The sequence below is a fragment of the Zootoca vivipara genome, chromosome Z2, assembly GCF_965207765.1.
Source record: "Zootoca vivipara chromosome Z2, rZooViv2.hap1.1, whole genome shotgun sequence".
NCBI lineage: Eukaryota > Metazoa > Chordata > Lepidosauria > Squamata > Lacertidae > Zootoca > Zootoca vivipara.
The window spans coordinates 37,083,571-37,109,895 of record NC_142585.1 but is presented as its reverse complement, the minus strand read 5'-3'; the positions used below and the strand labels follow the sequence as shown (position 1 = coordinate 37,109,895).

General features: G+C 45.2%; 2 protein-coding genes across 7 annotated transcripts in view; one reads left to right on the top strand and one right to left on the bottom strand.

The window, feature by feature from the left end:
• Positions 1 to 13,224, bottom strand: part of FAM78A (family with sequence similarity 78 member A) — a 28,784-nt gene extending 15,560 nt beyond the window's left edge. The window contains exons 1-2 of one of the 5 annotated variants that reach the window (XM_088664821.1): positions 12,162 to 13,224; positions 9,819 to 10,636 (exon numbers count right to left, since the gene is read on the bottom strand). In XM_088664821.1, the coding sequence (XP_088520947.1) occupies positions 9,819 to 10,081 (263 nt within the window). In that variant the 5' untranslated portion in view covers positions 10,082 to 10,636; positions 12,162 to 13,224. The remainder of the gene's footprint in view (positions 1 to 9,818; positions 10,637 to 12,161) is intronic. The other 4 variants (XM_060270200.2, XM_088664820.1, XM_088664818.1 and 1 more) reach the window with 4 other exon arrangements.
• Positions 13,225 to 13,613: 389 nt separating this feature from the next.
• PLPP7 (phospholipid phosphatase 7 (inactive)) overlaps positions 13,614 to 26,325 on the top strand; it is a 33,811-nt gene continuing 21,099 nt past the window's right edge. Inside the window, exons 1-2 of one of the 2 annotated variants that reach the window (XM_035112649.3) lie at positions 13,614 to 13,751; positions 24,450 to 24,913. In XM_035112649.3, coding sequence (XP_034968540.1) covers positions 24,463 to 24,913 — 451 coding nt within the window. In that variant the 5' untranslated portion in view covers positions 13,614 to 13,751; positions 24,450 to 24,462. Of the gene's footprint in view, positions 13,752 to 24,229; positions 24,339 to 24,449; positions 24,914 to 26,325 lie in introns of those variants that run through there. The other variant, XM_088664822.1, reaches the window with a different exon arrangement.

Sequence of the window (26,325 nt, the reverse complement as noted above, 5' to 3'; positions counted from 1 at the left end):
TTGGACCATCTATGTACTGTCCACACCACAGTCTTCCACAACTGGGGGGACTCCAAATGTTTTCTACTACAATTCCCATCCACCCCAGGCAACATTGCCTATAATCAGGGGTAGGGATGTGCATTAAGTCTGGTTTTTTTTTTGAATTGCTTACAAAATATGTAATTCACTAGGCTATTTCATGCCTTCATCAAAGCAAGCACACATCAAGCAAGATTCCGTGAGTGTTCATAGGATTACGATGCCCTGAACTATATTATTGTTTTGGGAACAGTTTTTTTTTGGAGTAGGGGACATGTCTTTCGAATCTCATTAACACATATATTGCACTCCTGTAGTACAATTATGTAAACCAAAGAGTGCTATCGATTGCGTGGCCTGAATCCACGTGATGAAACATACACCAAAGTTTTCAAAAACAATTACAAAATCTTAACGCGGGCAAAGAGCGCAGGGATGAAGGAGCAACAAAATTACAGCTCTTCCCCTCACCACTTTGAGGTCTGCCAGGCTGGAGCAATTTTAAGTACTTGTGTTAAAGTTATAGATCAGAGATGGGGAGAGCCATATTTGCTCATGGTCACCTGCACTCTTGCTATTTATAGTTTTTATAGTTTAAAGGGAGATTCCCTGAAGGACCACCGGCACACATACAAGCTTGCCCCGGTTCTTATAATCAATTTCTATTAGATTTGGGACAGGACCTTTTGGTGGTGGCCCCTTGAGGGGGTTGGAGTAGATGATCCTCAGGGTCCCTTCCAACTCTTACACACCTATGATTCTATTATCATGCTTTTACGATGTAAACAGGGCAAATATGCTGTTTTAGCTAATCCTCTCCTTTTAGTTTTGGGTATGGATTGATTCTACAAGATCTTTGTTCTAAATTTTTTATACTGTATGGGTTTTTGGGAGGACTTTCCCCTGAGAAATGGCACATGCATAGTGAATGGATAAGCAGCATTCATCCAAAGTGCATTTAAATATTTTGCTCTGTTGTACTACAAAGCATATCAAACACAAATAATTGGGGCGGGGAGCTGTAAAAAGGGAAGGGGAAAAGACGTATTTATAAAGAGATTAAATTATCATATACAGATGGTATCCAAACTCATTCCAGAAGGAAAGGGAAGGAATCCAATTGACACCCAATTTCACACACCTGTCTCACAATTTTACATAATTATATTTTTATATTATCTTTGGCTCTTATTAAAACCTCTCAACCCTTACGCAACCATCCATCCAGCAAGGAATATCTCCTGCATTTAAAGTGCTAAGTAGCAGCCAATATTGCAGCTGTTTCTAGGTCATGAACCTACCCTGCCTTCAGAAGGAACTTTGAACCAACTCTGAACCTTTCAGAAGAAACAGCTCAGGTGAGCCTACGAGTGGGAAAATCTGACCATTGCAGTTTCTCATTATTTAAAATCGTAGGTTCAATTTGCTGTGTCACCGTATCACCTTGTCATAAAACAGTTTTCACAAAAAAGTCAGCATTTTCGTGTCTATTTTGCCTTACACTTTTGCAATTAGCCACCCTAACCAGTATTGTTTTTCAAGCCGAGGTACCGGAACCCACCATGAACACCTCCCTTTTCCTCTTAGAATGGCAATGGCACCCACCTGAGAGGTGCCGGAACGGAGTTCCAGTGAGTTCCGGCTGAAAAAAAAGCCGTGAGCCTATCCAGACACATAGATGTCCACCTGTTTTAATCTCTTCTACTGCTAATTTTATTTTAAAATGTTTTAAATTTCTTCTTTTTTATAAGCAGTCTTGTAAACTGCTTAAAGGTTTGACCACAATCCACTGGTATATAAATTTTGTTAACTAACTAACATTATTGTTGTTGCTGCTGCTGTTGTTGTTGTTTGTTGTTATGTACTTATTTTTCTTATTAAATCTACTTCCTGCCCTTTCCCCCAAAGGAACCCAGGGTGGCAAACATACAACACTAATAAAACAAAATTTCTTAAAAAATAACTCCAATACATGTACAGACTTGGGGGAAAGCTCAACTTTAAAAAGCTTTTTGGAAAGAGGATGGTCTTAAGTAGGCGCTGAAAAGGCAACAGAGACAGCAACCTGTCTAATATTTAAAGGGAGGGAATTCAAAAGGGTAATTGCCGCCACACTATAAGGCACTATTCCTACATTGTGAGGAATGGGTCTCCTAATAAGATGGTAACTGCCAGGGCTTTTTTTCCAAAAAGAAAACTAGGTCCTGGAAGCAAAGTTGTTGATTGTTGAGCTTTTTTTAGGGGGAGCAACAGCCCCAAACACCCCAGAACACTTAATAGGTGCCAGAACTTGGTTCCGGTGAGTTCCACCTGGAAAAAAATCTAGTGGAGGATTCCATTGTTTAACTGGTCAGGCAAGTTTCTTGGTGAGTTAATATCCCCCAGGATAGTCATTTCCACAACTGGCTGGCAGTGGGAAATATAACAGCAAAGTAGAGTGTGTGTGAATTGGGTGAGAAGCAGGCAGAATCCAGAGAGGGAGAGCCATGCTTGATTCCAATATTTCCGCTTATTCCAAGGCTGTGACTAATGGAGAAGCAAGACCCTTCTGGTCCGCTGTGAGAAACTTAAGGGCCAGCTCATGAAATGGCAGCACACCAGGATGTGGGCTGCGGTGCACTCTGAATCACCGGGGATACTTCCCCAGCGATGGCATATACACACCCAAAACAGAAAGAATCTGAATGATCTGGGCTGGCACAGCGGCTGAGAGACTGAGGGCCTCATGAGCTCTTCAGATTAGCTGGACACTAACTCCCCAACTGAGCCCAGCCAATAGGGCCAATGGTCAAGGGTGAGGGGGTGTTCTGCCTCCACTGTCGGGGCAACATGCCTCTCTGTATACCAGTTTCTGGAGATCCGAAGCAGGCAGAGTGCTGTTGCACTCAAGTCCTACTTGCTGGCTGGCTTTCCATTAAGGCATTCTGGTTGGTGCTGGATTAGATGGGCCTTTGGCCTGATCCAGCACCCAGCCTCTTCTTAAGTTAATTCAATGAAATTACTCAACCAGGCAGGGATGCTCTTACATTCTTAGGATGAATGAAAGTTAGGATACAAACAGGATCGATGCATCAAAATGAATAGCAGAAGGGGAATGAGTATAAGCAGGCCCTTTTGGCTGTTTGCAGACTAGAAACTTTGTGTGTGGGTTTGCAAGGCTGTTTTAGGACAGGGTAGCTTTCTTACAACTTGATTGCTTCTCTCCTCTTTCTGGTTATCTAGCTTACTCACTTCTACAGCAGTTTCCCTTCTTTCAGTCCTCTTTTTTTGAGAAAGCAAGTGAGTGGCTCTCTCTTATTAATGTGACATTTCCATCTATCCTCTCACCCACGCACAATGCTCAGCCCCCAAGATTTGGCCAGTGTCAGAACGGTCAGCCCCACAGCCATCTGCTCCCTCTATAGTTTACGCTTGCCAAGTCCCTGTCATCCCTTTTCTGCCTGTGGGGTGCACTTTCTTTTACTGCAATAATAATTTTAAAAAGCACATCCCCAGAGCTGCCCACCTCAACAAGCTGCTGAAGGAATTCCTTGCTGTGTCCTGCATAAGAATCTCCCCCACCCCTGGGTCCTTTTTATTGTGCAAATCATTACTATTTGAGCTCAGGTTGGTATCAGGGTGGTTATATGTGATGATGCTTTCAATACTGTTTTGTTTTCTCATGCAAGAGATGGAGGGGGGGCGGTTCTAACAATTTTAGTTCTCCATGATTCTCACTTTTCCTATCTTCAGTTTTCCACATTTGTGCAGCAATTTGCAATTAAAAAAAAACCCTAATGGAAATTGGATGGCATTTCCATGCAAATTTCTCCTAATAAACACACTTTGGCATGCAATTCTGACGAATGCACATGTTTGCAAGCAATTTCCACCTAATATAATGCATGCTATGTATGTATATAGTTTTATATTCTATCAATGTTTATTTATTTTTATTTTTCCCCCTGTGTTTTTATCAGTTCCTATTTTTATCTGTAAGCCACTTTGAGTCCCATCGGGAAAAATGCAGTGTATAATAATAATAATAATAATAATGTATGCTATATTATTCACTATTTGGGGAACTGCATCACAAAAATCTGGGTAAGTGTGAAATTGGAAGGATGGCGGTGTTTCGGTTCTGATATTGTTTTGGAAAGTGTGGATTTGAGAGATTGGCTTTCACTGCCGACTGAATGTAATCTCTCCCCGGCCCATAGTGCCTGAAAATCAACACAGGAAGTTGCCTTATACTGATGTTTTCTTTATGACATGTTGCACACAGGGGTGGAAAGTGCAGGGAGGGAGAGAGCTGGTGTGCTCTGGTCTTCCTTGAGGGTTTCCATTTGGTACATCTGGTTGGCCACTTTGAGAAGAGGATGGTGGACTAGATGGGCCATTGGAATGACCCAGCAGCCAGGCTCTCCCTATGTTCTCATGGCAAGAGGGAGCAGTCAGAATTCTTTTCAGTACAGCCTTTAAAGACAAGCCTACTATGAGGTGGAGCAAGGCAAGCGCCTAAAACACCACATGCCATGGGCAGTGGGGAAGAGGGAGCCGTCCTCTGGAAACCCCAACTATTCTCCTCTGTGGGAGGACGGAGCTATATTCACTTCCCTGCACACCCTATAAGCTAGCCTGCTCTCCTGAGGTGCAACCAAAGTTGTAGCCCTTCAGCTGCCCATCCAGTTGGCTCCTGTACATGGAGAGGCGATGTTAGGGCCATTTGACAGACAGCACACTGGCTTGGGTTAGCCTTGCCTGGAGCAGTGTAGGGCCTCTTTTTTATTGTGGCTGCTCTCCCCTTAAACTTCCTCAGGGCTATTTCAGGCAGCCCTCCCCATTGGCTTCCTGTTTTAAGGGAGAAGCAGAGTTGGGGGAGTGCCTGTGGGGGGAAACCACATGCCTCTCAAGTCCTTATGATCTGAACCTACTTTTTAAAGCCGCCTTTCTCCTTCTGGCTTAGTGCTGGCAAGCCTCAGGCCCAGGGGGGTCAAGTGTAGCCCTCCAAACCTCTCCATAGGTAAAGGTAAAGGGACCCCTGACCATTAGGTCCAGTCGTGACCGACTCTGGGGTTGCGGTGCTCATCTCGCATTTTTGGACGAGGGAGCCTGCGTACATGTGGCCAGCATGACTAAGCCGCTCCTGGCAAACCAGAGCAGCACACGGAAACGCTGTTTACCTTCCCGCTGTAGCGGTACCTATTTATCTACTTGCACTCTGACGTGCTTTTGAACTGCTAGGTTGGCAGGAGCTGGGACCGAGCAACGGGAGCTCATCCCGTCGTGGGGATTCGAACCACCAACCTTCTGATCGGCAAGCCCTAGGCTCTGTGGTTTAACCCACAGCACCACCCGCGTCCCTCTCCATAGCCACTTTTATTCCATACATGTAAGAACATTAAAAAGAGCCTGGTGGATCAGGCCCACACTGCCTCCTGAAGAGGCAGATTTCATAAATGTACTTCTTTACACAATGCACAATTACGTTTCTGTCTGAATCTTCCAACATTCTGCCTCCCTGATGTCCCTGAGTTTTAGTGTAATGAGAATAGGGAGAATCGTTTTGGTTGCCACCTTAACTCTCATGAGTCCTTAACTTTCATGGTTTCACTTCACAGTCCTCCATCGTCTCCCGAGACAGATGGGTGCCAACAATAGTTTGCTGTGGGTTATTAGGAGCTCCCCTCACAGAGCTAGAATTCCCAGCACATGACTGCTAAAAGGGGTAAGAGTACTGTAAATGCATGATGGGGACACAACCCCCTTCACCTTTCAGGGCTCTCCTCAAGTCCACGCCCCCTTCGCTTGCCACACCCTCACAGGTGCCTCTGTTCTAAGTACACTCACATGGAAAGCGGTGGGCGGGGCCAGAACAAAAATGGGAGCAGCAAAGAGGGTGCGAATTTGAAAACTGCACAGTGGGATGGCTTCTACACAAACTCACCCACCCTTCTGTCCTCCATCCAGGCAAGCAAGAGTCATGATAATTTTCAAGGTCACATCCCAGCAAGGGATGCAGTAAGGACAGTGAGGGCCAACAGGTTACATTTGGTTTCCCAACCCTTGGCTGGAGGAGGTAAAAAAAATTAAATAAAAATAGGTGGGTAAATGAGATCCTGCTGTATTTGATGTTTTGGAAAATTATAATTTGTGGCAGACCCATGGTTGTAGAATGCCCTCACCTAAGAGATATCATTTCAGGGGGCTCTAAAAATATTTTATGCATGACAACTTTTAGTGAGGGTGTGTAAGAGGCAAAGGCCACCATTTTTACTGGGATGCCAAATGTTCTGCTGTTGCTGCTATTATTATTGATAATAGTGTGTTGTTTGATACTTTATATAGCTTTAACTTGTGTGGTTTTATTATGTTGTCAAGCTGCCCTGCGGGAGAGGGGCTATTCTGAAAGATGAGGCAGCGTATTAATGATTTAATTTAATTTAAATATGAATATAAATTTAATCTCAATATAAAAAGAACTTCAAGAGCATGATGCATTTGTAGCTAGACTGGGGGAAGCTTTTTCCGTCTGAGGGCCACACTTTCCTTCTAAGGGCCCTATACCATATGCTACTCTTCAGCCACTCAGAAGCCAGAGATTTGCATATACCTCCATCCAGGGAAGCAAAAGGTATCACAGTTCAAGGGCACAGTCCAGTCAGACCAAAAGTGCCGCAAAAGCACCCCAAATCACCCAGGACCTGGGAAATAATCCCGAGGACGAAACAGAGGCATCTGGAGGTGTCCCCCATTTGCATTCAATAATGACTTTATTTAAAACAAACAAACTTGCTTTACTTGCAAGTAAAGCAACTAGTTCAGATTTTAAAGACTCAGAGGAAGGAGGTCAGATTTCTAAGAAATATAGCTGTTTAAATTTCTGAAGGGCCTTAATTTCATATTTAGATATCTGGGCAAGGAGGTACCTAAGCTCCATCTCAGGACTGCAGTGAGGATGAATGGGGTTGCCTGCCCTAAATATTAACAAAAATGGATTATCCCCATAAGAGTTGCTTGTGCCCTGGGCATAATGGGATTCCAGTGCCACAGAGACTCCCCACTTCCTTGGGGGTGGGAGAGGGGGTGGAATACGGATACATACATGGAAAGTTAAAAAGAGACCCTCTCAGAGAGTAGAGCAGGCTATGAGTCAGTGTAGGAAGAGGGCCCCTGGCGACTTCCTCTGCTGATCCCCTGTGTGAGAACAGATAAGGAAACTTGCTACAAGCAGAAGGCCGCCTTTTCCTGCGCTGAAAGACCCAAAAGTTTCCTTGGACAGCCTTGCCAGTGAACTGTCAATTAGGGATGAGTGAATCCGTCCATTTCGGTTTCTCTCACTTTCCCCAATTCTTAAATTAAGATTTTCGCATTACCACACCCCCTTTGCGATTAAAAAGACCATCATGAAAATTAATAAGTATTTCAGAGCACATTTCTCCAATTCACATTCACATTTTTGCTATGCAATCTTGCCTAAGGGGCAGTTTTTGCAAACCAATTTTCCCTTAACACAATGTATTTTTTTATGTTGTTTTCACTAATAAAGGTGTTTTTATGCACACTTTACCCTGTTGTATGCGTTTTTTGTACCCATAATTTGATTGGAACAGTTCATTGCAAAATCTGGAGAAATGTAAAGTTCAAAGGATGGCTACATTCTGGTTCTCGTATTGTTTCAGGAAGTGCTAATTAGTGTAAGTTCCCCTTCAGACGTGAACAGAATCTGATTTCTGTCCCATCACTACTGGTGATGCAGGAAGCGAACTTTCCCCTAAACTCACTGCCAGGTTGTTGCAGTAGCCATGACAGGAAGGGATCAAAACACAGGCCATTTGAATGATAGCCACACAGCTAATATACACCTACAAATATGGCCTGCAGCAAAAGGTTGCAGTGGGGAGTGGTCCTGTTCAGGCTTCCAGCCAGCCATGCCCTTTCTTAGGGTACTCCATTCCATTCTCACTTCCTCTCCCAGAGCAGATATTATTCTTCTGTGTCACCACTAAGAATTCTTGGTTCTAATTGGGCTATTTGAGGAGGGCATTGGGATTTCATCATAAAGATTTGCTATACATTTGCAAAACTTTAGTTCCTTTCCTTGAGCATGCTGATATTATCCCTTATGTTTCTCAGCATGCCCAATTTTGGCTACAGTCCCACTGGTACTCACCAGCTGAGTTTGCTATTAGAAGAAGCTGGTTTAAAGAATTCCATTCCTCCCCCCAACATTCCATCACACCCCAGCAGGACCAAAAAGCAGGACCTATACAGATTAGGACTGACTTGACCCTTAACAGAAAGGGGAAGACACTTTTTAGCCCTATTCACCGACACCCTCCCCCCCAAAAATTGCTTTTTCTTACATAAGTGAAAGAGACGGGACAGCTGGGAGGTGAAATGTGTTGAAAGGAGCCATAGATCAATGGTGATAGGGCAAGTAAGTGCTATGCAAGCAGAGAGTCCCAGATTTGATCCTTGGCATGTCCCGCTAAAGAAATCCCAGAGCAGGTGAGGAGAAAGACCTGGGAGGCTGGAGAGTCAGGCATAGCCAGAGCAGGCATGCAGGCATTCTGTGACCTGGTATCAAGGCCGGTTCCAGTGACCTTATGAAGAGAAATGAAGCACTGGATTTGGAGGGAGGGTGATAATGAGGGACAACCCTGCCTTACAAAACTGGGTGCCACCAGTGACAGGAGGATAGGTAACGTAGAAAGCTACTTTATACCAAGTCAGAAAACCTTCGTTCCTCTAGCTCAGGCACGTCCAACAGGTAGATCGTGATCTACCGGTAGATCACTGGACGCCTTTGGTAGATTACTGGTAGATCACTGGCTCCCCCCCAAAGAAGCTCAACAGCTTTGGCTCCCCTTAAAAAAAGCTAAACATTGTTGCCCTCAACCGCCCCAAAAGGGGGCTTTCCTCCTCCCTAAGAAAAACTCAACAACTTTAACCTGAACCCCCCAAAAGAGGGTAGATCACTGCCAGTTTTTAAACTCTGCAAGTAGATCGCAGTCTCTTGGGAGTTGGCCACCCCCGCTCTAGCTCATCATTGTCTACACCAGGGGTCAGCAAACTTTTTCAGCAGGGGGCCGGTCCACTGTCCCTCAGACCTTGTAGAGGGCAGGACAATTTTTTTTGGGGGGGGGGGGAAATGAACAAATTCCTATGTCCCATAAATAACCCAGAGATGCATTTCAAATCAAAGCGCACATTCTACTCATGTAAAAAACACCAGGCAGGCCCGACAAATAACCCAGAGATGCATTTTAAATAAAACACGCTGATTCCTAGACCGTCCACGGGTCGGATTTAGAAGGCGAGTGGGTCGGATCTGGCCCCCGGGCCTAGGTTGCCTACCTATGCTCTAGAATGTTAGGCAAGGGATAGCCCAAGCCCTCCCTGGAGATGCCAGGGATCAAACCAGGGACACTTGCATGCAAAGCAGATGCTCTACCACTGAGCTATGACCGTCATCCTAAAATACAGGAGGGAGCCGTATACTGAGTCACACCATAGGTCCATCTAGCTCAGTAATGTTTACAAGGACTGGCAGCAGCTCTCTGGGGTTTTAAATAGAGAGACTCATCCCAGTCTTACTTGAGATGCTGGGGGATGAACCTGGGAACTTTTGCCTGAAAAGCAGGTGCTCTGCTACTGAGCTATGGTCCCTTAGCCAATTGTACAGCAGGTTGCACCCCTTGGCAAAAAATCCTTGCAGGGTACAAGTCCCTCCCCCTCCCCCCAAATCCCCAGGCACCATAACCGCCTCGTCCCAAGTTAAATCTAATATAGGCAGCCGATACTGTACCACTCACATTCCATGTTCCCCGTAGTGATTGTAGAACTCCATGTGACTACAGGCCTGGATCCAGCCCACGATCCAGGTCTCTTTCCTGGGGAGAGGAGGCACCAACACCTGAGCAGAAGCCCGGAAGTGTGGGGTCCGGTATCTCAGAACCACACTGGACGACTCATCAATGTTGGTAGGGACGGGGTCGATGGAGGCCTTAACTTCAATGACAGTAATACTCTCCCGAAAACCTTTTGATTTGCAGCTAATACTCTGAATACAGCCCATGGCCTACAACACCAGCACGATTTCCAAAAGGCGGCAACAATCCTCATCTGTTATCTCAAAATCGATATCCATAGGATAGAAGAGTCATCGTGGGAAAAGTGTTGCTATATATACACATATAGATATAAATTTGAATCCCACTATTTGTTGGAGTAACAGATTTCGCAGCGCTTTCTTCGTGAGTGGGGCCTTTGGGGTATGTAAACTTCTGTGCAATGGCAGGCAAAAGTCTGATAAATACTATTTTGGATAAGGAAGGAAAACTGTGTATAAAAGAGATGCAGGTTCAGCAAATAAATATTTCTTGGTATTGTTTGATTTTCCTTCAGCCTTCCTTTCTTCGAATGCAGTCGGTTATTTACTCTTGCAATGCACTCTTGGCCTTTTATTCCCTTTCTATAGATTTCTTTGGATTAAAAAAAATCCTTTTAAAGCAGAATGCTGATGGTCTATATGAATAATAAATCCATCCCTTTTGGTGTGTCTCTTCAGCTTCTCATAGACAACGCGGAGTTTTCACTTCACTTCCTGACATGCAGTCATTCCCAACTTCCCCTTGGTAAAAACAAAAAGGAATAAAATACTTTAAGCACACACACACACATACACACACACACACACACACACAACACCACAGTAAGGAAAAGACCAATAGTAAGTTTTAACAAATAACAAAGTTTTCTACCCCTCCTCCCCCATGTTTCACTGATTTTTATAAGAAAAGCGACCCACAAGAAATAGCTCAAGAAATAATAAAACACAAGAGTTTTACTAACATATCAAATTTGCCCTGTTTTGCACTTAAAAAGAAAAATCTATGAAGGAGGAGAAGAAAAGGGAAATGGATGCACTCAATGAGTTTCTCTTCCTAGTTAAAGAGAAAACATCAAACTAAAAAAGAAGTCTATGAATTAAAGTATCCAATTTATCGTGGCAGCCTTTTGAAGGCTGGAACCTCGTTCTGTCACATTTATGACTTCATGCACCTGATGAAAAGGCACCTCTGGAAGAAAAAAAGGGATGGCACGCTCTAACAATGCAGTCCTAACCATGGCAACCTGAAAGCAAGTCTCACTGACTTCCAAGTATGTGGTTATAGGATAGCCGCCTAAGGTGGCAATCCTCCACTTACCTGGGAGTAAGTCCCACTGAATTCAATAGGGCTCACTTCTGAAAAGAGATGGTTAGGGCTTAGGACTGCTCAGCAAAATATGGTAAGCCTTCTGGATAACACAGTGTTCTTTTTCACTGCAGCAAGCAAGACCCTCGTTTCTAAACAAGAAATCTTAGCTATAACTCAACCAAGAACAACCCAGTTGAGAGTCCTTAGGGTAGCTGAAAGGACCAGGGACTATTCTCTTCTAGTTCATCCCTTATGTTGATACACACATACACACACCATCCTTCTTTCCCTTCCTTTCAGAATGTTCAAAGTCTCCTCCGCTGGGCAGTAAAGCAAAAATAATTAAGAAATAAAACGAAACACCAAGGCAGCTAATTCAGAAACCTCTCTGTCACAATCGCACACACTATAGTACCTAATTAAGTCACTTCTAAATATAAAATATATGGGCCCTAGCCAGCAGCCAAACACTTTAAAAAGTTTTACTAGATTTCAACAGAAGCACGTGCTTCAATTGTCTCCCTTTTTTAAATCGAGGAGGAATTGTTATAAATGCTCAAAAGTGGCTGGATTGTGTCGAAAACACAATCGGTAAGTTGAGTCTCCTGGGAAGAAAAACTTATTTATTTTTTAAGCCTCTAAAAACATCAGCGATGCCTTACTTTTCGAAACGCCCCAAGAGGGGAAGGAAGATGAATTTAAGTCCCTTAATATATATAGATATCTATATACATATATTTAAAAAGACCAAATAGAGGAGGGAAACTTTTGCGTAAAGTTTTGTCTCCTGATGCTGAGAGGGGCTGCTCTGGCACTAGCGGCGGAGGCTGCTCCTGTGATTGCTGCTGCTGCTTCTTCCGCTCCCCGCAGCTGGATGCTGGAGCCCAACCCGGCAGCCCCCCGGTACCCTCAAAGCCCCGTTGCGCATGAATCGCCCCTTTAGTGACCCAACCGCACCTCATAATCGCTTTCCGTGACATCTCCAATGACACCCACCTGAGCGATACAGAGGGGTGAGAGGAGGAGGAGGAGGGAGGGGGAACCACCTGCAAAGCCAGCCATGCATGGGCTGCCCCCCTCCTCCCTCCCCCCAACGCCGACCCCCCCTCCTCTCCCCCCTGTGCAATCTTGCAGCCGACGATCACGCTGCAGCTGCTGTGGCCGCCGCCGCCGCTCTCGTCTCCTCCCTCTCCTCGCCCGCAGCCGTGTCCTCAGATCTTCTCTGCAGCCTTGCGCCTTCCTCTTCCTCCTCCACCTTTTCCTCCCTCTCTTTCCTTGCGGGCCACCGCCGGTCACCCGAAGAGAGTCGTTTTGCAAGCCATGCCCAGGGAAAGAAGGGAGACCCTCGCCCGCAGTCGCGTTGTGCGCGCGGGTACAAGCAGGCACAGAAAGGGTAGATCAGGCAAGGTGGCGCAAAAGGAGACTCTCAAGGCAAGGCTTCTGAGGCAGGGGAATGTTTCAGATGCTCTTCGCCCGGGTCTGTCATCCCGAAGCTTCCTATTCCCGCCCCCAGCGAACGTTGGAACGCTCTGCAAAAGCGCTGAAGATTTATTGCAATGAGGGTATAGAGTTAATTTATTTTACGTATTTATTTCATTCCCCCCCCCCCATTCAGCTCTACTGAGCCCACCACAAAGCTAGCTGGATGCATAAGTGTGCATATGAGATATTATCATATTACCCCGTTTCACCTTTAAGAATTAATCGTCCAAATGTCATTCACAAATCCCTCCAGAACTGTAGCTGCAGAAGCACCCCCACTCCGCCGCGCAAATAAAATGTGTATACGAGGGTGCCTTTTTTGCAGTCAGAGAGCAATATAAGCAAACAGACGTGTGTGTGCAAATGACTTATCAGTGCATGACACGGTTTGGGTGGTTTATGTGCGTATCTATGTGTGCATGTGTGTCTGTTGGTTTGCTTGATATTTTTTGTGCAAAGGGTATCTTGTTTTTCCCTCCCCTCGCAGCGCGCTAGGCTGGCGCTTGCGGGAATCCCCGGCCGCGGGCTCTTCTCCTTTCTGCAGCAGGAGAGTCCGCACCGGCGGCCGCGCGACTCTGCTCCATCTTTCGCCCACCACAACCCGCTGCTTGCCCGGTTCCTTATTATTATTAGTATTTCTACGCGCGTGCTTGATCCGTTGCTTCCGACGCTTCTCCTCGGCTGGGGACAGAACTAAACAGCCAGACGCCCGACCCGCTCTTTGATTGCTGCTGCAACAACATCGGGTGACTTGCAGGCGCGGGTCAAACTTTGCAGAAAGTCCCACTGGCCAGCGGCAACATCCTCCACCTCCCCGCGTGCCCGAGGCGTCTTCGTTCTTTCCCCTCTGCAGTCCTGCTTCCCTTTTGCAAACGGGCTCTGCAAAAGCACACGCGCGGGCGCACTACCCTGCCCGCCTTTCTTCTTCACTCTGACGAGGAATACGGGAATCCCAGTGAAGCGGAGAGCAAAGCAGCCTGACCGCCAGCCTCCCACTCGTCTCCTCTATCTGCAGCTGTTTCAGACCTTAAAGGCACTTCCTTCCAACCCGCGCAGGAATGCTGGGTATTGTAGTTTTGGTTCTTTATTTCCCCCCACCCCCTTTCCAAAGTAAAGATTGGGTTTTTTAAATTTAAATTTCAGGATTGCTGTTCTTGTTGCAAACGGATTGTATTTGTGTCCTTCCTCACTCCAAGAAACACAGCAGCAACGCTTCTGAAGGAGAGCCTTCTTGTACTTGAATTCTGCACCTGACATCTGGTTGGCTCCTGTGAGAACAGGATGCTGGATCAGATGGGCCATTGGCCTCATCCTGAGGGTGGTTCTTTTATGTCTGTGGTCTGACACTCTAACCACTACACCACACTACACTGGCTATAAAAATGATGCAAAGTGTGGTGAAAGTGGATCAGGAGATGTCCTGGGAGTGTGAATTAAGTAGGTTGGTGTTAAAACAGGGACCGAACTAAAAGCCCCTACTCCAATTTCTACTCGGAATCCAGCTTCTCAGAGCAATGAGGGAGGGAAAAGCGGCTGCACAGGAATCTCTGAGATAAGGAGGTGTAAGGGACAGAGACCAGCTCTTCAAGATACAACCAACTCAGTAGGGAAAGCTTGTGGCTCAGTAGTAAGACCATCTTCTTTGCATGTAGAAAGTCCCAGTTTCAATCCATAACGGTATATCCAGTTACGGCTGCAAAAGATTCCCTGCCTGAAACCCTGGAGAGGTGCTGGCAGTCGGTGCCTGCAATACTGAACTTGATGAACCCGTGGCCTCACTCGGTATAAGGCTGCTTCCCAAGTCCCTGGAAAGGACCCTAGCTCAGTGACAGAGCAACTGCTTCACATGCAGACGGTCCCATGTTGAATTCCAGGCAGCATCTCCAGGGGAATCCAGGATAGTACCCAGTCTCAAACGCTGGAGGACCACTGCCAGTCAGAGTTGACAAAACTGAGCTTGATGGAGCAAAGGTCCGTGTGGCAGAGCACCTACACTGCATGCAGAAGGTCCCAGGTTCCATCCCCAGCAGCATCTGCAGACAGGTCTGGGTGAGTCCCCAATCTCAAACCATGGAGAGCATAGGAGCCAATTCCTAGGGGCCGAGATCTCTTCAGCCCTCCCCCCACATTGCCATTCAGATAGTGGGCTCCCCTGCTGGAGAGCCTCTGCCAGGCAGCATTAAAGATAAGCTTGGCGAACCCAGCAGTCTGACTCACTGTAAGGCAAGATTCCTGTGTTCCAGTGCAGTGCTGCAGTCGCTCATGCTAAGCCACAAATCTGCTATGAAACACTGAACATTTAATAGGGTGTTCACGTCAGTAGGTTTCATTTTCCAGTGGTTTGCTTTCTGCACAGAATCGAGCCGATTGTGATGCTTTGGGCTATGCATTCTGAATGCAAGGTCACTGATGAGCTGCAGAGCTTCCTGCCTCCTCACCCCTCCTCTCCCCACTCAAGCCTTGTGGGTATTTTGCTGGCCTGGTCAATTTCTAATTTGGGTAAGTCCCTGTTGCCTACAGGCAGCTCATCTCTCCTGTTTTTCATCTGGGAATTAGGGACATATGAAGCTGCCTTACAATGAGCCAGACCTCTGGTCCCATATAGCTCAGTACTGGCAGCACTGGCTGGCAGCAGTTCTGCAGGGTTTCAGGCTTCTACAAAGCGGGAACGCCTATCTAATATCTCTTTACACTTAAGGCTCTTCAACTCCCGTCATCCCTGACCATTGAATATGGTAGCTGAGGCTGCTGGGAATTTGAGTCCAAAAAAAACACTAGGTTGAGAGAGACAGTGGGGATTTGAACCTTTGGTCTCCCAGGTCCTACTCCAACACTAGCCACTTGGGCTAGCTGCAAGGGAGCTAGGGGGCAGAGGGGTAGCCTTTGGGTTGAGGAACTTGGGTTCAAATTCTCCGTCACAATGTTCAACGGATGACCACAGTCCAGTCGCTGGCTCTCAGCCTAACCTCTCTCCCAGGGTTGTGAGAAAAGGGGGATTTTGCTGTTCTATGCCATTTTGAGCTCCTTGGAGGATTAGGGGATTAAAACACTAACAATAAAGAAATAATAATAATAATGCAGTGTGTTAAAGCTACAGACACTCCAGGTTACAATGGCTCTCTCCACCAAGAGAAGATCTCCCGAGTTTCCTCACTACTGATCAGTCTGTGTAGCTCTCTGATTGACAGACTCACCATAGCAACAGCTTTGCAAGAGATTCTAGTGCCAGAAATGTGCAGCCAAGGGTACTTCCTCAGAGTTTGGTGACTGCAAGGGTGAAGAGGCACGTTATCAATTTCATCTATGTGATATTCCTTATTAACCTGATTTTAAATATAGAGAATTGCTAAAAAAAAAAGTTTTTATACATGCAGGTGTTTTTATATTTGCAGCTGTAATATATGCTTTCATCATATTGCATATCACTTTGGGATTTCTCATGGAAATAATGCCTAAATTTAATATATGCCCACTCAACCACTTCAATCGTCAGACCTGGCACCATCACAGACGTCACACAATACTTGTTGTGCATTTGTAAGAAATAGATCTTTTAGTGTAATGGCCCCCATGCTTTGGAACTCCCTGCCTATTGACACCAAGCAAACACCTTCACTGTACTCTCTTCGGGCCCCTGTACTCTCCTCGGACCGGATAGAAACTTATCCGGCTAGGTAGAATGCTGACATGTGCTTTAATCTAGCTTTTAGTTTATTGCTGGTTTTGTTTTTTTTTAAAAAAGAATGTTTTAAATAGTTGTTTCGTCTGTTCTTAACAGATAATGTCAGTCCTATTCTTTTCATAAAGGGCTTTGAGGCAGTTATTGTTTTACAATCAAGTGGTATATAAATTTCATGAAATAAAATATCTATGTATGTATGCATTAAAATACTTACCTGGCACAGTTTCATAAAAATGGTTCCCATACCTGTGTATTTAGAGGTTATCATCAAGGTGACTGGCCCAAGGTGACTGAGCTTTGTGGCTGGGGGGCATTTGAACCCCATTTTAGCCCAACATTTTAATCACAGCTACCCACTTCCTGACCTCTGATCCTTTCCTTGCAATTATATCAACAGTGTTTCTGAGATGAAAAAAATGCTTGGGAAACCCCTGGGTATGTAACCTAATGTGCCATTCAGCTTTAAGGCAAGAGGATCTGCTAAATATTATGGATAAATCAGTTCCACTTGTTTGTTTGTTTTTAAATGTATCTGCCTAATTCATCCTTCCCCACCCAAGACATGTACTGAAATTGCAGTAATCTTTCAAAATTCATACTTCTCTGAGTTTTGCGGTGCATCTCTCCAACCAAACGTATGCATTCAAAAATGCAAATATTATGGGGAAACTATACAAACATGTGTGTATATGTGTGTGTGTGTGTGTGTGTGTGTGTGTGTGTGTGTTGAAAATGACATGCATTATATTAGGGGAAATGGCTTGCTAAAACACACATATATATGTATTTGTGAAAATAACACACAGCAATGTTATTTGTTGAATTTATATCCCAACCTTCCTCCCCATTAAAACCAAGGCAGAAAAAGATGCTATAACGGGGAAAATGGCTTGGAAAAAATGCATGTGCCAGGCAAAACTGTGTGCAAAAATCCCTGTATTGTAGGAGGGGGGCAGGGAAGCTGGGAGGGAAACAGGACAAAGATGCTTGGGAAAATGAGGACTGAGGGATGTGTTCATCCCAGAGACAGGCAAGAGCAACCTCTGGCCTTTGGGGGAAGCACTCTTCTACTGTAAAGAGGTGGAATTCCGTGCACTGGGGACTTCTCCAAGGTGCTAAAATAGACTCCGGCGAGGGATCAGATTGCAGCACCAAAATAGCCAGCAGGCAGCAGCAACAGCCATTGCCGCCTTGGAAATCTGAACTGGATGGTTGCAACAGCTAGAGGAAGCCAAGGCCTGGAGCAAGAGGAAGATAGGGGTGGTGGGGAATGAAACAGAATAATAGTTTAAACCTCCCTTGCTTCAGCCAGTGTCCAAACTGCACCAAGCCTACCATGATGGCTGTGGTGGAGAGTCCCTGAAAGAGCTGGGAAACTTGCTAAATCCTAGCCATGGAAATTCAGGCACAGATAGGCAAGGTAGCATATTTGAGATGCCCTTTGAATATGGTTCTGAAGCTTCAAAGTGGAGGGGGCTGTAGCCCATTGGTAAGCCAGTGGAGGCTGGTCTATTAGAGCAAAAGGGGCATTTCTCCACCCTGCTTCAGCCTGCCCTCATCCAGCTCCCACCTGCCTGCCTTACGGTGGCCCTGACTGTTAGCTTCCCCCTCCTCATTCTCAGTTTCATTCTTACAGGAAGATGGGGCAAAATGAGAATGAGCTGTGATTGGCTCTGGCTCCCCCTGCTGTTGGGTGGCTCCCTGTCTTCTGCCCTACCAGTCCTAATGAGTGTCAGCCACCACTTTTCCATGCAAAAGGTGTAGCGGCAAGGAAAGTAAACCCATTTAGGGAGGGAAGTCTCCCATCTTTTGAGTCCACACCTGCTCCTCCCAAATGGAGTCATCTCCCCTCCATGATTCACCAGTGGCCTTAGTTGGTTGCCGTTGACAACAGCCTTTTACAAACCTTTTTGCTGCCTTTAGTTTATATTTCTTCTTTCAACTGAATTCTGGCTGGTTGTGTGGTTTTTCAATGATATTTTAAATTGGGCGTGTGGCTTTTATGGGGCAAAGCTAATGTAAAGCAGGTTACGAAGACTGTAAATAAAATGCCCTGGCTGAGAAATGTTATGTTCTACAGAATGAGTTGCGCACTTGTCCAAAAGCTTTATGGGACGTGGGACGCTGATGTTTCCGGACATGTTCCCCCCTTTCTCGCCTTTGAACATCTTACATCTCCCGTTTTTAAAAGAGGCAGCTGTTTCTCCACTAACAGAGCAACCCAAACCCCTAATCTTCTACCGTATGCACTTACCAAAATGGTGGTAGCAGTAGGTACTGCCAGTGGAACCCCAACCCCCACCCCAAAGGGCATTTTTGGAACAGAGAGGGGTTGTTGCTGTTATAATATACGGTTACTGGCACACACTTGCATGCATAAAAGTGTTAACCTGAGCCCAGCGCTCAGGTTGCAAGTGGGTGTGGCTTAGCAGGCTTTCAGCAGCCTCTGCTCCTCCCCTTCTTAGTCTTTTTCTCTTCTCGCTTTCTGGAATGAGCAAAGAAGGAGTCATGTCACCAACAGCTCCCAGCTGCAAGAAAAGCCAAGTGAACTGAATCTCCAAAAGGGAGATTTTTTTAGCCTGCATCTTTGTTGACTTAAAGATTGTGTGATCTGTTTTATTAAGGATGCAGAGGGTTTTTTTTTTTTTAGTTATTTGGAACCTTTTGTCTTCTTTGTTTTTACTGTTGGCAGATGGAGACTTGTTTGCTGGAAATTCTGGGAGTGAAATATTCACTTACAGTGGTACCTCTACTTACGAATAACTCTACTTACGAATGTTTCTACTTACAAACGGAGCTCCGTCCGCCATCTTGGATGCGGTTTAGATAGGATTTTTTCTACTTACGAATTTTTAGATAGGGTTGCTTCGACTTACGAATTTTTTCTCTCAATGCATTCCCATGGGATTCAACTTACCATTTTTTTCGACTTGCGAATGTGTGTTCAGAACGCATTAAATTTGTAAGTAGAGGTACCACTGTATTTCGAAAGCCTATTCTTGCCTAAGTATTTTCATGTGGAATGTTTGTTTATAGGTGGGTGAGGGCAGACACAAATCTAACCAGGTTTTAATGTGCTTCGAGCAATCACCATTGTGCGAATTCTGCTACGACAGAGTAATCATCTCTCTTCCAGACTTCTCTCTTAAACAGTTGCTACGTTGGCAGTGGATCTACTGGATCTTGACGAGGCCCTGCTGCTGTCATGTGATGACAACTGGCCTGATCCAAGCCTATTTGCTGCTGCAGTCTGGAAACCGGTGTAGCAAAATGACTCCCTTGCCCTGACCAACAGCTTTTGATTTTGGGAGTACAGTAGTGGGGCCTGTGGATGCAGTGGTAGTTGGCTTTAGATTCTGCTGGTGCTAGGGGTTTGGACTGCTTACCTGCGTCCCTCTGCAGGATCAATGCTTTATTTGGGTGAAAGGAATAAGAAAAGGCGATACGAGTGGCATTGCCTAGAAACTAAGGAAGAAGAAGAAGAGTTTGGATTTGGTATCCCGCTTTATCACTACCCGAAGGAGTCTCAAAGCGGCTAACATTCTCCTTTCCCTTCCTCCCCCACAACAAACACTCTGTGAGGTGGGTGGGGCTGAGAGACTTCAGAGAAGTGTGACTAGCCCAAGGTCACCCAGCAGCTGCATGTGGAGGAGTGGAGACCCGAACCCAGTTCCCCAGATTACGAGTCTATCACTCTTAACCACTACACCACACTGGCTCCTGAACGTTTTCCCCCTCAGGTATTCCCGAGCCACATGGTTACCAGGGAACTATATATATTTCCCACTAACTAGGGGTGCTGTTGTATATTTTTGATACCCCATCTCTCACAACAAAGGGTCCTTGGCTATTTATTTATTTTATTGTTTACATAAACATGTCAGTATATGCATCATTAAACAAAAGCCATACAAGGGAAATGTGTGTGTGTGTGTGTGTACATACATATACACACAATTTTATATAACCAAAATATGTTCCAACAAGTGACAAAATATATCAATTTATCTTACTTTTCTTACATATATATCCCACTTTCTCCCGTAATAAAATCCTTTGTTTAAAAATATTTCTATGCTACTTTTCTAGGCACATACTGTATTCATCCAAAGTGGCATGCACAAATAAATATTATATCTGCCTTTTAAGATCTGCCTTTACAGATGGGGAGAGAGAGAATGAGAGACAGAAAGAGAATGTGTTCTTATTATATATCACTTTGGGGCACTTTTCATGAAAAAAGTGACTAATAATAAAAAAATCTAACAGGACTGCAACTCCATTATCCTTGACCATTGACCACACTCGCTAAGATTGATGGGAGTTACCAATTTGATATACACGTATTGAGGGATGAATAGAATAAAGAATTAGAATTAAAATGGTCAAAGGCCTGGCAACGATGCCTTATGAGGAACGGCTTAGGGAGCTGTGCATGTTTAGCCTGGAGAAGAGAAGGTTAAGGGGTGATATGATAGCCATGTTCAAATATATTAAAGGATGCCATATAGAGGAGGGGGAAAGTTTGTTTTCTGCTGCTCCAGAGAAGCGGACATGGAGCAATGGATTCAAGCTACAAGAAAGAAGATTCCACCTAAACACTAGGAAGAACTTCCTGACAGTTAGAGCTGTTCAACACTGGAATTTGCTGCCAAGGAGTGTGGTGGAGTCTCCTTCTTTGGAGGTCTTTAAGCAGAGGCTTGACAGCCATCTGTCAGGAATGCTTTGATGGTGTTTCCTGCTTGGCAGGGGGTTGGACTGGATGACCCTTGCAGTCTCTTCCAACGCTATGATTCTATGATTCTAGAGATCTGAATTTTGACTATATAGTAGGAAACTGTTTTAAGTGCTATAGCAAGGGTGTCTCTGGACCTTAAACTGAGACTCATACAACAACAACAAATATCTAGATATACTGGACCCCATTACGTTTGTTTAAAAAAGGGCTACCTGAAGTATCTAATTGTTGAAGATGCAATAGGGACAATGTTGCTCTAAAACACATGTTTTTCCATTGTCCTATATTGAAAGATTTCTGGCAGAAGGTAACTGAATCTATCAATAGAATTGTATGGAATGATCTTACATTTACAGTGGAAAAATATCATTTTGAATTATATACCCAGCACATGGATCCTTATAAAAGGATAATATGAGCGGACTCTCCGCGCCTTTATCACGGCAAAAAAGACTGATACTGGTGAATTGGAAAAATAAAAATGCAGCTCCCTTCTACAATTGATTCGAAGACTTGTACAAACTTGCAACATAGACCATCTTGCATATAAACACAGACTTGCCATGGACAAATTCAATATTTGGAATCCATTCTTACAAATATTGTAATAGGTTAAGATCTGGTGAATTACAACAACTCTGTAAAGTATACAGTTTTGGTCCCCCCCCCCTTTACTTTGCCTTCTACACAGGTGCTGTTTCTCTTTATCTTTCTCTCTCTTTTATTTACGTCTCACCATGTTTAGTGCACATATGTATTTCTTTTTTAAAAAAACTTTCAATAAAGATGCCTGTTTACAAAAATAAAAAGTTTGATGGGAGTTGTAGTCTAGCAACATCTGGATGGCCAAATGTTTGCAGCCCTTTCTTTAAATGCCGATTTTTAGGTAGGCAAAACACCACCATAAGGTCACATGTGGGAGGGATCAATGGCCTTGGGGGCTCAGTACAGGGAAAGAAATTCAGCTTGGTTTGCATAGGAAGGGTAGATTTGATGCAGAGACTCAAAGAGCTTCAGTTCACCTAGAGCAGGGGTAGTCAACCTTTTTATACCTACCACCCACTAATGCATCTTTCTTGACAGTAAAATTTCCTTACCGCCCACCAGTACTCGATGGAAGGAGGATTCAGCTTGTGCCGTAGAACCCCCTACCGCCCACCTAGAATCCTGAAACGCCCACTAGTGGGTGGTAGGGACCAAGTTGACAACCCCTGACCTACAGCCATTGTTGTGTCAAGTTGCTCGCATGGAGTTCTCCGTGGTGCTGAAACAACCAACCTGCCTTGCTGTGCTCTTTATTCGTGACCAGGACAGGACATTCCAGGTTCATTCTAGCTCTGTGCTTGTGGGTTTTGGTCCTTACTAGGGACACTCTCACCCATGCCTGACTGGTTTTTCACAAGGTGCTCACAGAAAATAAACCAGAGATCCCATAGGCCGAGGACCCCAAGGAGCAGGCAGGGTCCCCTGGAACCAACATTGAGGATCCCCTTGAGAGGCCCTCTGAGTTGAGACCAGCTGAAGAAGAACTGGTCGGACGAGAAGATGGGAGAGCCACACACAAATACACCAGCCTCGAAGGTTTGTGGTCAGGCTGAAGAGCAACATCATAGCCTGCACATGATGTAGCTACAATTGTTTTATGTTTTGTTTTTTAGGTTGTAGCAAGTGTTAAGTCTTGCTCAGAGTAGGCCCACTGAAATCGATGGATATGACTAACATTAATTTCAGTAGACCTACTCTGAGTAAGAATCCAGCACCATCTGCACTATACATTTAAAGCAATATTATACTACTTCAAACAGTCATAGTTTTCCCTAATTAATGTGTATGGAAAGGCTTGCAGAAACAGAATGGTTTTAAGCAGGCATCTAAATCAGGATAGTGAAGGCGCCTGCCTGGTATCAGTAGCCAGGGAGTTCCAGAGCACATATGTAACAAACATTGTATGATCATCTTACACCTAATATTACCACTTTTTTTTTTTTTTGCTGACCCTGTGCTTTTGCCTTTACTAGCAACTTGACAAAGCAGAAATCCAACAGGTGCAGCTTTTCCCCACTGCTGCAGGAAGAAAACTTCACATACACTTTATATGGCATGAAAGATAGGGGAGACAGCCCTGGTTAAAGGGTACATGTGGGCATGAAGGCCGAAAGCAAATGAAATGGGGCTTGCTGGCATCTGCAGTTTTTAAGATCTTGAGAGTGGAGCGAAAGCAGAGCATTTAGCATTTTCAGTATATCTTAGTTTCTGCATCTTGTAAATCTTACCTATTGCATTTTGCACTGTTTTATCCTGCAAGCTTTAGCATCTGCTTCAGACCAGTCAAATAAATGGCTTGTTTCACTTCAAAAAAAATAAAATAAATGAAAGATAGGGGAGAAATTGTGTATTTCTTCTGAGTTTTTTGTATTTTAATTATAAACTACCTGGTTTGTACTTCGTTGAACCGATATGCAATCTGAATCACAGCTAGCCTTTGAAATTCACACTTCTCCAAATTTTGTGATGCAGTAGCCTACCTCAGCTAACCAATGTTTACCCAAAAATGCACATTAGGAGAAAGTGCGTAAAAATTAATCTATTAGTTAAAATAATACACAAAAGTGCATTATGTTACGATTTTTATTTTTTAAAAAAGGGTACATTCATCAAAACTGCATACTAAAATGTGTTTATAAGGATATATTTCCACCAAACTGCTGGAGAATTTTCATAAGGGTTTGTTTCCCCCAAGAGATTCACAAATTACTTCAGAAATATGGAGAACTGGATGTAAGATTATTATTAAGACTGGAAGAAAAAGAAACTGAGAGAAACTAAATTGACAGAGCCGTCCATACCTCTCTCCACCCCTTAATTCCCCCAAAGTTGACACTAATTGCAATACAACGGTAGCAAACAGGCAGAGGGGAGCAAGGGAACTACATTTCCCATCCTCCTTTGAGGCCCTCAGAAACAAGCAATTGGAAGATTTAAATAGACCAAGTCAGAAGCAACCAAACTTTATGACTGGTCAAATTGCCCTCCTTCGATGCCTGCCTATTGGCTGCTTGGGCACTGATCTGGTGCCAGACTGGCTGCTGTTACTGTCATTTATCTCTTCCTTCTCTGCCCCTCCTCCTCCAAGCTTGGTGGGCCTGCAAAGTAAACAGCCATGTGCATTGAGCATTCCTATCTCTATATTTAACAGCTGCCCGTCTTACCAGGCTCATGACTTTTGAGGGAGGTGGGGTAGGGGCTGCTCAGGTCTTGGGGAGGGGTAAAAAAAGGGGGGGAAAGAAGTCTGAGGATTACCTCTCTTTTTCTTTTTCCCCTCCTCTTTAAATTTCTTTTTTAGAGAGACCTGCACCATGCCGGCGTCTCAAAGTCGGGCCAGGGGAAGAGACAGGAACAATGTCTTGAACAGGGCTGAGTTCATGTCGCTAAACCAGCCCTTGAAAGGTGCCCAAGAACCCAGGAGCGCTGGCCGGAGGCAGAACAGCCAGCCCGGCCCCACCCCTGCCCCAAACGAGGGTGCCAAGGAGCGGAGGCAATCTCAGCAGCTGCCCGAGGAAGACTGCATGCAACTGAACCCTTCCTTCAAAGGAATCGCCTACAATTCCCTCCTGGCCATCGACATCTCTCTTTCAAAGAGGCTTGGGGTGTGCGCCAGAATCTCCTCATCCTGGGGCAATGCCCGCTCCATGATCAATCTCATCGGGATCACAGGGCATGGGGTCCCTTGGATCTGCGGCACGCTGATCTGCTTGGTGAAGAGCAGCACCCTGGCAGGCCAGGAGGTCCTCATGAACCTACTTTTGGGTGAGTCGCTTTGCACCTTCCCACTTCTTCCTTTCCTTTCGAGGCCCATCTCCAGTGGTGCCCGGGGCCCAGCGGGAATGGTGGGGCGGAAGGCAGGGAGCCCAAACAGTAGGTCGAGTCACAGCCCATGACGGGCAGAGCCAACTAATTCTGGTTTGGTCCCCATCCCTCCTCCCCACTGCTGAGTTCCACAAAGGCAACCCTGAGACTACAGAGGGGCAAGGTGACAGTCAGCGCTGCCACCACCCCTCGACTGGTTGTGTGTAAGAAGACTGGCAGGAGGGGGCTTGCTGAGGGCAGGCTGAGGTTGGCAGGGCAGTGCCCCATTTGCCCTGATGGACTAGCCTGTGCTGCCCATCGCCTCGCCACGTGGCTTAGCTGGCTTTCTTCCTACTCTCACCTACATTCCTTACCATTCTTTGCCTTTGCTTCCTTGAGCATCTCTTGAAGTCATGGAATAGGGAAGATGGCTTTGGATGAAGACCAACATATTGTCTTTAGTGTAGCGGTTATTAGTAAGTCTGCAGCTTTGGAGGCCCTGGAAACATTGCAGAGCAACAAGTGTCTGGTTCAGCCCACTTCCATTTCCCTTAAAAGAATATCAGTGTTGGTCTTTGCCCTTCCATAGTGACAGGAGAACAAAAGGGAAATGACGTTCTGACGTATATTCTTATTTGTTTTTTTGTGTTGTTGTTTGGCATTGCATTTACTGGCATATCTCACCATTTTCCTCAAGGAGCCCAAAGGTGGCGTACATTGTCTCCCCCCCCCCCCATCATTTAATCTGCACAACAACCCTGGGCATCCCTAAACTGCGGCCTTCCATATGTTTTGGCCTACAACTCCCATGATCCCTAGCTAACAGAACCAGTGGTCGGGGAAGATGGGAATTGTAGTCCAAAACATCTGGAGGGCCAAAGTTTGGGGATGCCTGGACTAGGCTGAGAGGCAGGGACTGTCCCAAGGTGAACTTCATGGATACATGGGGATTTGAACCCTGGTCTCCCAGGTCCGGCACTAACCACTACACCACACTGGCTGTCTGAAAAGCCTAGAAAGCCAGGTTCTGTCAGGCTGAACCCACAACCCAACAGGTTATGCCAAGTTCCCACTCAGAATCTTGCCAAGTTCTTCTCAGAATCGTGCCCCAGCTATCGTGTTCTTCCTCTTCTAACCCGTCTCCTTAAGCCTCCCACCCACATTCTCAGATCTCAATTCTGCAATATGGGTGTGAAGGATCATACTCAATGCTAGTATAAGCACATACTTTGCATATATTCCTAACTTTGGAGAAGGGGTCTAGCTCCAGAGGATTTGCATCGCATGAAGAAAGTCCCAGGTTAAATCCTAGGATCTCCAGGTAGATACACTGATCTGAAAACCTCAAAAGATGCTGCCAGTCAGGGTAGACA